Here is a 17,642-nt window from a genome sequence, read left to right on the forward strand (position 1 = left end):
GTTGGTAATGTTACTGTAGCACCTAATGGTTTCATCGTTTCAAAACTTCGTTAAGGTTACAGGATACTACAGCTTTCAGTTTACTATCTTTTCATAGCTCTATTCTGTGAGAACATTAAGTGAGGAAAAAGAAACAAACCTGAAAATTCTTATTAGGTTAAATTGCTCCAAATGTAGTAGAGACTTCAAATGAGCTGATATGTTCAAATGAATGATATGTTCAAATATGAAGTCAGCTATCTGAAAAAAATTGTCTAGGTAAACATGATTCCACTGTAGTACAGGGATTAGATCAAATATTGCAATGCCTTTTCTATATTTGTTATTTTGCTTTCATTCTTGTGAGGTATTAGACCTTCAGCTCGACCTGTCTCTCAGTTTACTATACCTTATGCCTTAAACAGTCCATATTGTTGCGTGATAAGCCTTCGCAAGCTGGATGCCCACACCTTGACACCTCAAATTCTCCAAATAGAAATGTATTATGTCCTCAGCAGAATTAATTGCTCAATCACTAACGAAGGTGGTCATCTATGTTTGCGCACAAAAAGATGCAAATCTGTCTGTACTCACCCAGGTGGGCAGACACAACCTGAAACACAAGCAAGGTGTGCTGAGAAAGTGAGGTTTAGCAGCTGATTCTCGCAAGTTCTCTCTCTGCTGAGTTCAGGATCAACTTGTGGATTACTGCAGTTAATATAAATCTGTCCAACTGGGCAGCTGTGCGCTGGGGAGAAAAATTGACAAACATACCAGTCTTCACACCTGAAACGCTGTATTTCATAAAGGTACATTAGATTTAGATTGAGAATATGTAACACGAAGGTGTATCATCCAGTAACATCTGATTACCTCTCTCTTGAGCATAGTTAACTTCACAGAACCCTATAAATCACAGAATCATAGAATGGTTTGGCTTGGAAGGGACCTTAAAGATCATCTTTCCAACCCCCTTTGCCATGGGCAGGGACACCTTCCACTAGAGCGGGTTGCTCAAAGCCCTGTCCAGCCTGGCCTTGAACACTTCCAAGGATGGGGCAGCCACAGCTTCTCTGGGCTACCTGTTACAGTGCCTCCCCACCCTCACAGTAAAAAATTTATTCTTAACGTCTAATCATACCCTCTTACAGTTAAAGCCATTCCCTCTTGCCCTATCCCTACATGCCCTTGTAAAATCTCATACAAGATACTGAAATTAATATATTCATTTAGTAAGGGACATGACTTTAAACAGCCAGGAATCAGCCCTCTGAAACAGAAACACAAAGTGCTACCAACAGAGAATCAGAAATCAATGGAATGCAAAAAAAATATCAAGAAGAGGTCTGAGAGCTAGGTATGACTTTCCATGCTTCAGTCACTGACTATGAATAAAACAATTCAATTGCACAATTGCCTTTGGGTTGCACTTAGCATACTTTGTATAGGTAACAGAAAGCCTGAAGCAGTGGCAGTGTTTTAAAGTTGTTTTGGTTGGTTGCTAGGGTTTTGTTTATTTATTTATTAGGGAGAAAGGTTCTGGATAACTGTCAAATCAGTACAAGCACTACCTTCAAGTGCATGGGGAAGAGATTTCTGCTAAAGGCCAAAGAGCTGGCAATTTTAGAGCTGAAACCTCAAATAAAAGTCTTTCTCACTGAAGTAAAAGGAGCATTAGAACAAAAGTATGGACTATAATACTTAGTCATATATAAAATATTCTGTAATAGAAAAAGCACTTGCAACATTCTTTTACATAAGTATGACAAAAGATATATTATTCTTCCATATTTCAATTACTCAAGGTTTGTGGAGGGAAAGAACAAATATCTGTGAAAAATTACTGCCAGTGCCCAGTTCCTACAATCACGTTTTATGGGGCAAAGCTAACCTATTTGTCCTACTGAAGTTCTGCTCTTCATCATGTAGCTAAGCTTACTTATATTAACAACCAAAAAAAGAAAAAAAAAAAGTATTTAAAAGCACTGGAAAAAGAAAGTTGCTCAGATTTAACAGTATTTTGGACAGTTATGCTGCTGATTTGCACCAGCCTTTCTTTCTATCACCCAAACATATAATTCCTCAATGATCAATCCCCTCCTGCAAGTTATTCATTTGTACATGTTTCACATTCTTCTACTACAAATAACAGGTTCCACAGAGATTAGAAAATGCATATTCATTTGACCTGAATATCTTTTCCCCTCTCTCTCTTCACTCACCTATTATATTGTTATCACAATTCATTATTCCATCCCTGCAATGGCTGCAATAAAAATATATGAAGATGTCATAAGAGTCAGGAAAATCTAAAAATATAAATGTTTTCTGTTTAATACTGAAGCATGCAGTATGAGTCATTACAAAATAACTGTACAAATATTTGCACCCAACCTTAGAACTGTGAATAAAGTGTGCAAGGAAGCACTGGGCAACATTACCCTGCTCCTGTCTAATTCCAGCCAAAATAGTCCAGGCCTTTTATAAAATGCTAGCAGATCTGATAGCAACTCATTGTCAGGAAAAAATGTAGCAACACTGGCTTAATTTCAGGTCCTGTGCTTCACTAGAGAACCTGAGCCCATGAACTCCAGCACTATTCTCCATTCTTTTGCAATAGCTAGGATGTCCCCAGTACACTTACTGCTTGTCAGCAGATTCAGAATTGAATTCTTTATGTGCTACAGACACTGTGCTGTCATGTTTGGAGCTGTGTATGAACCCCAAAGTACTAGATGAAAAGTGTGCAAAGACTTCACAGTATAACGCAGCCAACAGGCAAAGCAGTGTGAAAGCAAGCTGATAGGGAGGCATGATAAGGGACTCAAATGCCGATACAATGCTGGTATCACAATGAAAATATTTTAAAGAACCAGCTGAGAACAGAGAAAAAAAAGCTACTCCATAGACAAACATGAGAAGAAATTCAAGTTTGAAAGTTGGAAACTGGAAGTTCGAAAAAGGAAACAATTGAGAAGAAAAAGGATGAAGAGTGCATAATAAAGATCATAATTGTTTCTAACAAAAAATGTAGTGACAGATTAAAAAAAATATATGTTGTGTATATTTTTTCCAGTTCATCCACACATATAGTCCTATATGGTTCCTAATGTGTTACTTAGCACAAGGCAATTCAAAGGAGCTTGAAAGCCCTTCCTCCCAACAGATATGTATACAGCCTTATTAAAACATGGCAAGCAAAGTAGGAAATACAGATCTCTTATCTTCAAGACTAGTAGTTGCAAACCAGTAGATATATTTTTAATTAACAGATTCACATGAAACATAAGCTGCCAGATTCCAAATAACTCTTTTCTAAAACAATGCATTTGTGAATGATCACAGATTGGTGTGCATTCAGCCGTATCTCCACCATAGCGCTTAGCATAATAAGCTAAACTAGACCCTTAAAGCGGAGGATGAAAGGAAACCAACCAAATAATCTACCAGGAGAAGCTCCTTCCCATAACTGCTGTCTGGCCCAAGCTCTGAAAAAAATATCCAGGAAGGCAGGCAACAGTGCGCCCAGACTTTGTACAGCCCTATATGCAGAGTGGGTTGCCTAGTACTCTCCAGGGAATCTGCCCTGAGGTAAAGATGAGCTAACTTGCCAATTAAGATATATTAAGAGATATATATATATATATGGATTTACAATCTGGTATAGGGAAGGAGAACAGCAATGAAGATCTAGCTGAACAGATTTGAATCGATGGTCAGCAAGTATTTGGGGTTTTCTGGAGCTCTCTACATTATTACGGATGTACAAAATCACAGTGGCTTTTCTCTCTACTTTGCACTTCAGTATATTGGGTTATAAACACCTAATTGGATTATAAGCACCTGAAAACCTAGGTTCTAAAGAAGCTCTACCCAAACATGCACAGAAAACTGGTGTAAGCTTGTTCCATACTTTTCATTTCAAATAACCCCACAAAAAACAAAACAAAACAAAAAACCAACAAACCCACAAAAAAAACCAACAAACAACCAAACAACAACACACCACCAAAAAACGCCAACAAACTACCCAGAATGACTTGACAGAGCTCTTAAAAAATAAACACCATAAATAAGTATCTTACCATTTGCCCAAAGATGTCATAACATTTTCTCCAGGTGGATAGTCAACTCCTTGAAAATAACACGGACATTCATTTCTGGAGTAGAGGAAAAATACATAACTATGATTAACTCAAACTGCAGGAAGAAAAAAATTCCCCATGACTTAATTGTTGTTCAGAGTTCAATTGGTTGCTTTGTCAGTTTTGGTGAGGTTTTTTTTGTTAGTTGGGTTGGAGTTTTCTGATTGGGTTTTGGTTTTTTTTTGCTTGCTTGTTTGATTTTTAAATACAAGAAATTGATCTCAATACACCGTATACCTTGAGCACATTCCAAAACAAATCAGTAACAAACTAGCACCTCTACACAACAGTGAACACCTTTTGTATCTATCTCTTACTTGCCAAAACCCAGATAATATGTAGAAACTAGCTTTGAAGATGTTGGATGAGTTCAGTACTATAAAAGAGCTATTTTTTATCAACATACAGGTTCTGTATAATTCTATGATCCCTACAAGTTTACAGATTCATAACATCTACAGGGTTACATGTTTATTAGCTTTTCACTCTGACTCACAAATGCAGTGGTCTAAAATAGCGAATGTGACTATCAGAAATGCAACTTTAGCTACCTCTGTACACATCGTTCAGTCTTGGAATTCAAATACATTCCAGGAGGACAAGCACAGCCTTCTACACAGTCACTGCTGCATGTCTCTGGCATGGACAGTGCTTGGCAGGTTCTGCCACAGGTAGATACACAAGTACTGTACTCCTTTGTATCTTCACATGAAAGAGCTGTCCAAATGAAACAAATCTCTCAAATCACAGTGCAAGAGAGTCAAGTACCTCCCAACAGTTTTCTGATAAACATCTCTATTCTTTCATTCCCAATCACACTAAATTCCACTAAAATTGCTATCTTGGCACTATGCTGTGTAAACTACACAGATGTAAATCCACAGTAATAACAAGCACAATGAAGTCTGCACAGTTAATCCAGATTTACACAGGAGAAACAGAACAGTTGAAGGTTTTTTTCCCCTAACTCTGAAAATACTTGGCTCCTGTGCATGGGCTTTGGGAAATGCACAGCATCTTAAGGAAAACATTAAAAGCAAGAAATAAAATGTGTATTTTGCAGATGTTGCACAATATCATCTTAAATTTTCTGAGAGATATATATACACACACATCCTATAAATCTCTGCTTAAAAAAAAAGATCTGAAGTTCGTGAAGTACTAAAAAGACTTGCATACTTAAAACCTGACAACCCTGGCTTTTAAATATATTCTAATAAAACTATACTTGCTTCTAGAAGAGTAAAATAAAATGGTTGAAATTACTCATTTAGTCATAGCGAACACAGACATGCATGCCATAATGACTGCAAGCAAGCCAGTCTTTTCAGATATACATACAGCTCAACATACTTAAGCTGGACCAACTTTCCAAAATCCTTTTTACCATGCATTACAGCATGATTAATTACATGATGTGATGAAAACTACCAGATGCTAAATTCTTTAATATTCCTAAGAGAAGATTTTCAGCCTTGTTTATGGAGCCAAACCTACTGAAACATCAGGGGTGTCAATTTAGTGTTGTTTTATAAGGTTTTCAATTCTATAATTTAAAAAAAAAAAAGTATACAAGGGCATTACATGTCCTATCAACATCTTATACCTCACTAGAAGTTCATATAAACTGAAGAATTTCATAATATAACCCCATTCCTCTAATTGTGAGGCATTATAGAGGAGATAACAGATGTCACTTTTGGCTATCTCTACACTATCTGTATTCTACCATTCATTTTAAATTAAATATCAACAATCCTCTAAAGACATTTGTACTAATTCAAAAAAAGAACCTTGCCTTTTACACAACAGATCATTCTAGAATTAATCCACTTCTCATTTAAAATATTATATTTGTTTAATTTTATATTCATTCTAAAACCTTCAAACAGTAATTATTTAAAACTAGAAGTGAAAGGCAACTCACCGCAGTCTGGGACACTGCCTCTGAAATCTATTACAATTCCAAATCTTTGGCAATGATGAGCATAATGGGCCAGAGCAGAGCAAAAACAAACCTGTCCACATTTGCAAGTGTCTCTTCTGCACTGCTCAAAATAGGGAACAGGACTCAAATAGGTGTAGCATGGAGCAAAAAGGCCTTTCGTAAGTATGCTACACGCTTCCGCTGCATAAGAGGCTGTACAAATAACAGATTAAACACTGTTTCAGTGAGGGAATTTAAAAAGACTTGGAATAAAAAGTGTCTTCTATACCAAGCAACTGATCATGGTTATATACTATTGCCATATATATCTTTTAATCTTTGTTATCTATACAGCTACATGGAAGGTCAGAAAAGAAGCTAGCTGCTCATAGTTTTGAACTTGTTCAGGGAATGATTTTAAGGTATTTGGGAAATTTTACAATACACAGACAGTGCCTACATACATACTCTTTAAACTGATTCATCAATGTGGGTTAGGCAACAGATGTTACACGCTACCCAGTGCCTTTCAGAAACACACACTGCTTTAAAGAATAACCTGTTACCCATTGTTTCCGTTGCATAAGACTGCAACCACAGACAGAGCTGCCAGCTCAGGGTACCACTATCTCACAGGAGAGGGAGAGCAGTATCACATAATTGCATAAGAAGCTCCAAACACAGCATACATCTGAGTATCTTAATTCTGAATGCACTAAATATTTGTGTAATGGTAATCAAAAGAAATAATATGCTACATTAGCATACCTAGAAAGAGTTAACTTTGTATTCCCCAAAAAATAAGAGCATGCATGAACTAGGACTTCAAAATTCCTTTTCCAGAACTTCCGATTTCATGTACAGGCCACTTTTTTCTACACTTAAGTCCAAACCCACTAACAAGCCCACTAACAAGAATGCAGCTTCTTAGTGCTGCACATTGTATAATACTCAAAAGATGGGATGATGTTGTAGTAGAGATGTGGTGATTTCCTAGCACTGCTGAAATTACAAGCAAAACTTTGTGCAATATTTTATCCCTGTATCTTGCTAAAAAGCATGTAGAGTCCAAGTCAAGAAGTGGTAGGAACTGTGCAACAGATATAACTGATGACCTACAATAGAGTTTATCACTATTAAAGGATGTCTTAGTGACCATCTATGGTCCTCATGCCATCAGCCACTAGCATCTTTCCCAACTGGACCCTTTTGGCTGAGTCGAAGGGCTGGCAGTGCATAAGTATCTTTCTCCTATTCACTCTGCTATCAGACAACAAAATCAAATATTCAATTTTTTCAGTATTTTCAAAATTCAATACTGTAACACTTTTAAGTCTCCATCTTAACTAGCAGCATCGCCAATACTAGACATACTACCAACCTTTCATGCATGTCTAACTCAACACGTTGTAACTGCAACCCAGAAATAAAAAGGGGTATTTCAAGTGCCTCTGCAAGTATCATATATCATATATCATACCAAGTATCAAGATGCTTAAGCAATACACTACATGATTTGTTAGGGGATAGAACTCAACAAATGCTACCTGTAAGTATTATTTCTTTCAGTGGATGGGACTGGTTATTACTTTACCCTGATCCAACTAGGAAAATCGGCACAGATATAAGTAGAAGTACATTTGTACATAACAGCTGACTTCCACTGCCCACCTGCCTGCAGATGAATATCACATGGATCCATCTGTGAACTATCATGCACAAGAATGCACGCCGATGAAGTTTTCCATGCATTTCCAAACAGCTCTGGAGTGCTTTCAGTTACTCCAACTGGAGATCTTTTACAAAAGAGAAGTCAGTCACAAAAGACACAGTGAATTTACAGAATTGTCTCAGTTCTACCACCCCCTTCAACAGAGCTGATTCAAGCTGGACAAACAGCAATCTTGACTGTGGTGCTCAGGCAGCTCCAACCATCTTTCACTGCATCACAGTGAAACGAAGCTCAGGCAACAGTCAATTCCTGTTGTTGGCCTGCAGGCACTGAACAATGAAGGCTCTGTTACAGAGAGCAGATTAGAACTTGCAGCAGAAAATAGGAGCTGGAAAGAGATGAAGAGGCTTGCAGGGACACGGGAAGTCCCTTTTACAGGCCACTCCGTATTTTGGACAAAACTTTGCAGGTAAACTAACACTAGTCATATATATTTCACTGTATTTTTGTATTACAGTATTTTAAGGAAAACCTGGCTTGATATCCTATAGTTGAATTGACAGATTTTTTGTTAGTAAACTAAAACCTACTATCTCACTAACAAAACTTCTAAGTAAATTATTCTTGATATCTATACATTCAGCTTCAGCCCACATTTGATCTACCACTCTAACTGTAGATGAGATATATATACTAGCAAATAGAAATCTCGCAGCTATTCATACAAAAAGTCATCCTCTGTATTTCCATTGAATGTTCCACAAAGGCCCACAGTATCATCCTTCCACCGTCCATCCACTTGAAGGTAAAGCCTCAATCCTTCTCTGTCGTACAGTATCTGTAATCCGATGTGTGTCTTTACTTGAAGAAATACAGAGGAGAGTTTCCGTATTTCAAATAACTCTGGTGAGTAAAAACAGAGACTGTTGAAAAGCAAAGGAAACCTGCCTGTAATTTGCATTTTGTTTCTTGTCATTTCACTGGTTTAGTTCTGTACCATTTTTATGTAAATTACATTTTCTTCCTACTAAGGCCCAATTTTCCCCTAATCATTGATTTCTCACCAAACATTACATTGATTCAGACTTTAAAGAAAACAAGAAACTTACAACAGTACTGCACTTTTAAAAAATGCATCCAGAGTTCATCAGATTATTCATAAAGGTTAACTAAAAGTAAACCAATTTAAAAATACAAACATTGCAGACCAACACCAGCAACATACTTCCTGTATTAAAGCCTTTTTGGGGAAATTCCCAAAGAGCCAAGGCCCCAAAGACATTAAATGTACTAATTTTTTGCATACAAATCTCTTGTTAAATTTAACATCGAATCTCACAGGACAGAGTCACATATTCCTATGCAGAATATTTGGTAATACCTTCCAGAAGGAGAGATATAAAAACTCATTGAAGCAAAAAGAAATTTCTTTTTTTATTTGTAAATTATCTGTGAGAGGGCTCCTTTCATTTATATTTACTTTAACTGCTTACAAAAAAAGGAAAAGAAATTATTAAGTTCAAGGATCAGAGAAAATAATTTCTTCTCAGAAAAGTTAATTTGTGGTACATTTTACACAAAATATTAAAAATATACCACTTCAGTATCACAACACATGCATATGTCATTAAAATACTGCTTTAGTGCTTGATAGAAGTTGTATGTTTATATATTATTCCTTACCGTCTGCATAAGGCAGGTTAATTTTGTATTGGTCATATACCAAAACATCTCCTGAATGAGTCAGAGTCACTTGCCTCTTGAGGTCCTGCTTAAGAATAAGGCTGATTGATTGGATACATGATCCATCCTGGTTCTACAAGTAAGAGCAAAACACATTTTAAAACAAACAAACAAACCTTAAGAAGGATAAAAGTTAAATAAGACTGCAAGTAAAGCCATAGTTAGTGGGGAATTGAAAATGTTCATTTGTATCTATCTTATTAGCAGAGAGCACTTGTAAAACACAGCTTTACAGCTAAGTAAGAAAACTTAGTATTTGGAATGATTTCACATGTGTGTTTAATACAGCTCAAAAGTGGGATTTGGAAAGAGAAACTAAACAATTCATAGAATCATAGAATCATAGAATCGTAAGGGTTAGAAAGGACCTTAAGATCATCTAGTTCCAACCCCCCTGCCATGGGCAGGGACACCTTGCCCTAAACCATGTGGCTCAAGGCTCTGTCCAACCTGGCCTTGAACACCGCCAGGGATGGAGCATCCACAACCTCCCTGGGCAACCCATTCCAGTGCTTCACCACCCTCACTGTAAAGAACTTCTTCCTTATATCTAATCTAAACTTCCTCTGTTTAAGTTTGAACCCATTACCCCTTGTCCTACCACTACAGTCCCTAAGGAAGAGTCCCTCCCCAGCATCCTTGTAGAAATTCTTACATAGCTAAGTACAAACACATCTGCAATTCATGGGATCCCCTGATTAAAGACCCATTGAGGCTAAATGAACGCTCGCAAACAAGGCTGCATTATCCACAGCATTGCTGTGCACAAAAATCAAAATTTGTACTTTAAAGCGTTCTGATATACCTAGGTTCTTCCAAAGCATATGTAAGATATAAAATTCTTTTAAAGGCAAACAATAATGAAAGACAGAAGCATCTTGTGAATCATTATTTAAAACAGCATTTAAAATCATTATTTCTGAGACGAGTTGTGGAGTGTGTTCATAAGCTCCCTGGATGAATATTAACAAAAGAAAGGCAGCATCATGACAGCATACAGTATCACAACATCCAACTGACCCATTTTATTGTTACTACCATTACTTATTATTTTCATTTCAGTTCTCTAAGGCAAAATGTCACACAGAGAAAACATGAAAAGAAATACTGCATTTCAGTCTGGATGAAACATACTCCAAAAAACCCTAGACCACATCACCTACCTTACCTACAACTACCCTCTTCAGTGGCACTTAATTGTCAACATTACCAAAAGCAGCTATTGACTGAAATCCTAAAAATCAAAGTACTGAGGCTCGTGCTGAAATTCCACAACATAAAGAAGCTACATGCCCTACAGAAGAAATTTTCACGGAGCTTAAAGATCAAGAATTGAGGTTAATTGCTTTAATCAAAATGGAAGTCAGTCAACTATCATGTGCATGTTCTACGTTAGTTATGCTAGATTTTTTTTCCATTCAAGCAAGTCCTGAAACCAGTTGGTACGTAAACGATGTCCCAGACTATTTAAAATTCCTGCACATTTTATGTTACTCCAGTGATCTTCAACAAGACACCATACCACACCGGTGGAAAGCAACACAAGTCTGAAGGCTACTGAATATTGAATGTTTTCAACATACCACAGTAACAAATACACCTGTACTAAATAACATGGAAACTAGGAGGAGAGATGGTTAACACTAGTCAGTTCCTATCTGGGAAGATAGTTAGGCCAGGACTTCCACCTTTCAGAATAACTACAGGTATTTTGGCTTTCAATGCCATTAGGGAAAGAATGCTCATTAAAGCATGCTTATTACTCACAGAAGATTACCAAATTTTTCTTGACAAAATGAATTTGATCACTGTCTTATTTTAAAAAAAGAAAAATGTTCTGTCACAGAGAATCAGGCACAAAAGTGGACTGAGAGATGACTTGAACTTAACCATGTCAGCATTCTGTAATTTACCTTGCTACATGCTGAAAGACATGAGAATCCACCTTCTACTTTTTCTTTTCTCTAGGAAGGAATTAAGTATCTGCCACTCCTGCTATACTCAAATCCCTCTATTATAGCTACTAAGACATCAGCTTATTTACGTGGATTTAGTGTAGTTGGATAAAGTTAGAAGACTGTCTATTTCCTGCCACCTACAGAGGAAAGGGGGAAGCATGCAACTGCTGTTTCTTCTGTTCACCCTCCTTTACTGCAAGACTTTGTAACCATTTAAAAGGTATTCAAGGACAATGACAAAAATTGGGTCCAGTTATTTGTGGCACACTATTTGTTCATTTTAGTCTCATCTTGATTATGCATCTTTAGTGCCTCATAATGTCTTATATACCAAAACATACACGTCTGAAATCACTTGGCAAAGAGCAGCCTAGGTCTCACTGCAGGAAATGTCATTGATTGGGTCTGGTCCTGAGCTGCAGTCAAGAAATGTCCAGCAGAGGTGCAGGCAGCTGCACTTTTCACTGCCTACAGTAAAGACATAACCAACAATAAAATATTAAAATGTTAAGCATCTGCGGTGCTGGACAAGATGCAGTTAAAATGTCCCTACCTTTGGACAGTCACACTAACTGCAGAATTATACCATGCATAGCACCATTCACAGTGCAAACAGATTAGGATGTTCAGTTCAAAGATTTACACTTTTATCCTCCTCTCACTGACTTTCACTGGGATGTGCCTAATACTGGGCAAATGTTGCCCCACTCATTGAAAACTATTACTAGGACTGCAGGGATCTCCTAAGGCTACCATGTGGCTTTGACAGATGCTGAACTAGCACAGAGCAGATTATCTGTCAGTCCTTCAAATACCATGGACACACAAGCACACACAGTGGTGCACAAAGATTAAAAACTACATTCAGAATTTTCCTGTCTCTAAATAGTGGTGCAACAGTGATCTCTCACCAACAGTTGGAATGATAAAAATCAAACTTAAAAACAGCAAATTATAAAAATAACTGAAGATATTTCATCAGCTCAACTAGCTCTCCCAGACTGATAGCGAAGACAGACGTCTGCATGGTGAAGCTGTGCTCTTGTAGCTTATCTTGTTGTCTTGCTGCTTTACTAAGAAATTAGGTTTCTGTGCATGTCATTCAGCAACAGCAGCTATAATTGACAAATTTGTTGGCTTTTTAAGAAGCTAAAAATAAAATAATACCACTTGGTACAAGTAGCAGACCAGAAACAAGAGATCTAGCCTCCATATTATATAAATTACTACACAATATTGACAAAAGCTTTATTATTCTTTCATGCTGAAACTAAAGGAGAAATTCTGCCTGACAATTGTTCTCTGTTCCAATGAACTGCTTCTTTCACAGCACTGCCCCTGCTAACTTTCAGCAGGTGTTTTCACAGGAATGGTAATATCTCTCAGTAGGCACTTAAAAAAAAAAAAAAAAAAAGAAAAATCTATATTCAGAAGACCTTCTCATCATATAAACTACAAAGCCAGTGAGGTTGTCACCTGAAACTCAAATAATGTCAAGCTGTGCTGATCGCTGGACTGATTCTGCTTCCAAAAGGTGCTTAAGGAAAATTTCACATCATTTTGAAATAACTTGTTGCCTGATGACTGTTTATGTCACCAGATCTAAGGCTCTACATGACTGGATTCTTTGTGATTCAGAGAACTAAAATCTCCTTAGGTATTTTCTTTCTACATTTTTTAATCTGCTTGAATGAGATGGGACTGATAAGGTTGTGGGTTTTTTTAAAAAAAGCACATAAAATCTCAAAATATCAAGAAATATGAGATTCTGCGCTACAAATCTTTTAGCTTCCCATTTCAATTCATTAATTTTTATAAATGGGAAAAAGATAATGGATGGTGCCTAATGAACTGTAAAGCAGCTCTTCTGCCAAGTGGTACCAGCTAGTTGATAGACACTTGAATAGCTGCACTGAAGCCTCACATTCTTGCATTATAGTACACAGACTGTTCTCACTACCCTCCCATAACTTGTACAATGACAATTTAACTAGCAGTATGTAGCCATGGAACATACCATGCAAGTATCTGCTCATCCACCTGGCTGTTAACGTCCAGAAAGCTTCACTCTAACCTCTGTAAAAGTCCGCACCTATTAGGGACTGATTAGGCTAGCTTTGTTGAAAGCTAAGTGAAGTATGAAGCCCAACATATAGTAAAAGCCAAGAGAATCTGGGTTTTTTCACCTACAAACTACTTGGACATGGAGACATATTAAGGAAACTCCCTAAGTCAGCATAAAGAAGATGCAAGAAATACTGCAAGGTTCTTGGTGATCTCACAAGTGCTGCAGAAAGCCAACTAATTTGATTATTGCTTCCCCCAACAAAAGTATCACCACAACAACTAAACTGAAAGGCATATTTCTGTCTGTCTTTCACACAGAAATAAGTGTTCTGTGACACTAAATGGAATGAGACACGCAATACATATCCTGCACATTACCATAGCAGATATTTGCTCCAGACCTCTGTTGTCCATTGATGGGCTTTTCAACAGGTCAGGCTGAGAGGTATCTAACTGTGGGCTTCTGCAAGAAGTCAATCATGCTTCAACTTTCATTTGATTAAAAAAGTTGCCTAGAGCATTTCTTTGGAGATCGCCTTTGCTTATCTTCAACCATATAGTACAGGATATAGCTTCAATATACAACCACCTTTCTCAGGTTTCTTGGACTCTATTGTTCAACTATTTCATCATTAAGGAAAGCTGTTGCTACTGATTAATTTTAATATATTCCATTGCAGGTAGCTTTCATTATTTTTTAGTTTTAGTATTTCTCCCTCCTCTCCCCTCACCCCCCTCAAATAAGCCCTTAGCATATAAACATTACAAGGTTCTAAGCCTTACCTGGCCACAAGGAGCATTTTGCAAGGATATGGTGAACGCTCCAGATGTACGGCTTTTTGCTAGAATATATTGGCAGGTAGCTTGGAAAGTGTATTTGCGCCCATCAAAGGTCATGAAATGTGTGTCTCCTGAAACCGAGCATTCAGCTGACAAACAGAAATAACATATTGAAGTATGCAGAAAAGACTGTGTGCTCTCAACAGCTACTACTGCTGTAGAGTTCATACACTCTGATACAAGTTATAATTTATAAAATTGTATTCATATTATAACCAAGTACTAGGAACACAGTTAAGAAGTGATCCTTATCCTTGCTTTTGTTATGGAGTTCCTACCTGATGCCAGGCCAAGATATCTAAACAATTTACCCTGGAGGTGACAATAATATGTGTAATCCTTACATTTTTAGATTTGCAGAAACATTAAACACTCCCACGTTTAACTCATAACTCCAAGACCAGTGCTTGAATCTATTGGCAACCATAAGAACCATGCAAAATCCTTTTGACCTTAATCTCTGTAGTTTAGCTGCCTACCTGTGAAATGGGAATAACACCCGTCATTCCACAGGCATGTAAAAATAATTAACTGGTATTTGTACAATACCTAGATACTATATCTCTAGCCAGCAATACTGGGGAGGGGTGAAGGTTATTTTGCCATACGTCTGTCAAGTGAAGATTGCAGAGGAAACTTAAGTTGAATGACAAGAATGACAAGGTACTGCCATCTACCAGAGACATTATGGTGGTGTATAGGGAGACATATTAGTATGCTAAGCTGAAAGGCAAATTCCTGCTCTTCAGACTATTTTAATATTTGATCTACTGTGTGTTGATGTATTTACATGAAGATAGAAATAAAAATGCAAGTTATATAGTGAAGTAGCTTATTAAGATTTAACAGTAATATTTTACCCAAATTCAGTTATTAAATAGTTAAGTATTCAAGACTTTGACATACCTGGACACGTAAGATTCGTACAAATCCACTTTCCTCCAATGCAAGTGCTGAAATAAAAAAAAATAAAAAAAAAATTTCCACTTTTTTCTTCCTTTTTTTCTTGGTGAAGTATATATGGCTGTCCCTCAATTGTTCTTTCTGGTTTCCTTGTGTATGAAGTGGGCACCAGGCATTTTGAGCCTCACAAAAGGGTACAACAGAGCTATCACACTCACTAGAATGCCTGGGAGCTGTGGCAACAATTTGTCATGAGGATATGACCAGGTGAAATTTCATCCATACATCCAATAACACTTTTCTTTCTTTTTAGCTCCTTGATAACCATTATAAAAGTTAAGGATTATTAAAACTGAGAAGAATAAACACAAGCAATTTGAATCTTAATACCTTAAAAAAAAAAATAGAACTGCTAGGAAAAAACAAGTTGCACATCTGCAAGCTCATCCATTTAATCAATTAAGTTTATCCAATAAAGACATTATGCCTTCCAACAAACTTTTCTTTCCAATGTATAAAATTAACTTAGAAATTCCCAAAAGAGCAGCTTAGTGTCATAATGACATTAGGCTCTTTGTGTCCAAGTGAGACAACAAAACCAGGAGACAAAGTAAAGTCAAAGTAATTCTCCTGTTAAAATTTTGAATTCTAGATTCCTTTTACTTTGAGGCAGAGTTTAAGGTGAAAAGAGTATTAAACATTACAGTATTCTCTGCAACATCTGTCATTCACTCTTATTTCACATTAACAGCTCTATAGTTTCTTTTATCTTTCCCTTTGTTGCAAAACATAAGAAACAACAGGTTTTGCACATAGAAACAGTGAGCACTTACCAACTTTATTCAATTCTTAACCAAAATATGCCTTATAGAAGTTGTATCTCATGACCATGAAAGGCTTAAGTTCACAGCGTAAAAAGAAAAATTACTAACCAGTTATTACATTCCTCATAAACCACTGAGCCCATTTCTAAGAAACTTCCATGGTAGTCACAAGGACAGTCCATAGGTTTGACACACAATTCATTTTCATAAATTAAGCCTAGAAAAAATAAAACAACAAGGAAAAAGTAAAATAGGCTGATGGAGCACTAAGTATACCCAAGAACAACACGAATAGTCGTGTATGATAATAAAACTCTAGACTATTTTTGCAGTAGTTTGATTTGAACTATATTAAATACATTATATTACGTGGACCAAGTCCCTAAATTGCTTAAGATATACTAACAATAGCATGAATAATCAATATTTAATATTGAGGGGCAGGGGGAAGAAACCATCCACAAAGAAACAAAAAAAGCAAACAAACACAGCAAACCATGCTGTTTTGACACATTTACAAATTTTTGCTTCTATGTTTTAAGGTACTGTTTGGTCTTTATTTTACTATAATGGGGTTTTTTTATTTGTGGGAGGTTTTGTGTGTGTTCCATTCTAAGAGATCCAGGAACTAAAGGGCTTTACTAGCCCATAAAAGATAAAATGTATGACAAAGATGATTATACTTCTAAATCATCAGGGTACGTCTAAGAAGCAGGACTGAAATATTCAGCACATAACTTTCTCTATCCTCTTTTAGATAGAATTATGTACCCAAGAGAAGCCAGTAACAAGGATAAAAATGGACATAAAAGTATATTTTGGTAATAAGGGTGAAGTTTTGCTGTAGCAGGCTGCATTGGTAAATACCTCACTTGCCACAACCATGCAACAGCAGAAGAATGTCAGTATCAAAACCTGTTTCTGGCCGCATGAATGAGTTTTAGTTATGTCACATTTCTGAGCTCTCCTAAACACCTGACCTTGCAGTCATTCTTCAGGGAGAAAAAAAAAACCAAACCAAACCAAACCACCATCCAAACCTAAAGGCAAACAAACCACACCAGAAAAAAAACAACTCGCCAAAATATCACCAGAATCAGGAAGGGGGCTGCTCTGTTAACAACACAGCAAACCCAATTTTTCATTCAAATAGTGGAGATCTACAGCTAGAATGTGGATCTGTGCTGAAACCTATTCCCACTTGTTAAAGGGAGGAAAAGGCACTTGTTAGTTACAAGGAAAACAAGGTCATTCACCCACACTCTCTTTGCACTGCCTTTATAAAGAGCTCCTGTAAGTGCCTTAATCTACGCCCCAACCTTGGGGGATAGCAATCGGAAAGTTACATGGCATTATATAATATATATTTGAGAAGCAAAACTTACCATCTGGACAGTAACAGCCATCAATGCAGGGAAGTTCACTGTTAATGCACTGTGATTTTTGATGACAGGAAACAGGGCAACAGTTGACGCATTCATTGTAGGTCAAGGGTTCAGCACAGGTAATCACTGAAAAATAGAAACAGATAGAGACCATGTCTCCCAAGGCAGTGTTCAAGGCCAGGTTGAACAGAGCCTTGGG

The 17,642-nt window shown here is 37.0% G+C and overlaps 1 protein-coding gene across 1 annotated transcript in view; it reads right to left on the reverse strand.

Annotated features, from left to right (window-relative positions):
* The window catches only part of OTOG (otogelin), a 95,035-nt gene that overhangs the window by 58,101 nt on the left and 19,292 nt on the right, over positions 1-17,642 (reverse strand). Inside the window, exons 12-23 of the mRNA XM_030482746.1 lie at positions 17,444-17,569; positions 16,167-16,275; positions 15,238-15,284; positions 14,275-14,420; positions 9,407-9,539; positions 8,449-8,626; positions 7,723-7,847; positions 6,052-6,264; positions 4,676-4,841; positions 4,065-4,139; positions 2,202-2,245; positions 574-727 (exon numbers count right to left, since the gene is read on the reverse strand). Of these exons, the coding sequence (XP_030338606.1) occupies positions 574-727; positions 2,202-2,245; positions 4,065-4,139; positions 4,676-4,841; positions 6,052-6,264; positions 7,723-7,847; positions 8,449-8,626; positions 9,407-9,539; positions 14,275-14,420; positions 15,238-15,284; positions 16,167-16,275; positions 17,444-17,569 (1,516 nt within the window). The remainder of the gene's footprint in view (positions 1-573; positions 728-2,201; positions 2,246-4,064; positions 4,140-4,675; positions 4,842-6,051; positions 6,265-7,722; positions 7,848-8,448; positions 8,627-9,406; positions 9,540-14,274; positions 14,421-15,237; positions 15,285-16,166; positions 16,276-17,443; positions 17,570-17,642) is intronic.

This window comes from Strigops habroptila, chromosome 4, assembly GCF_004027225.2.
Source record: "Strigops habroptila isolate Jane chromosome 4, bStrHab1.2.pri, whole genome shotgun sequence".
Lineage (NCBI taxonomy): Eukaryota > Metazoa > Chordata > Aves > Psittaciformes > Psittacidae > Strigops > Strigops habroptila.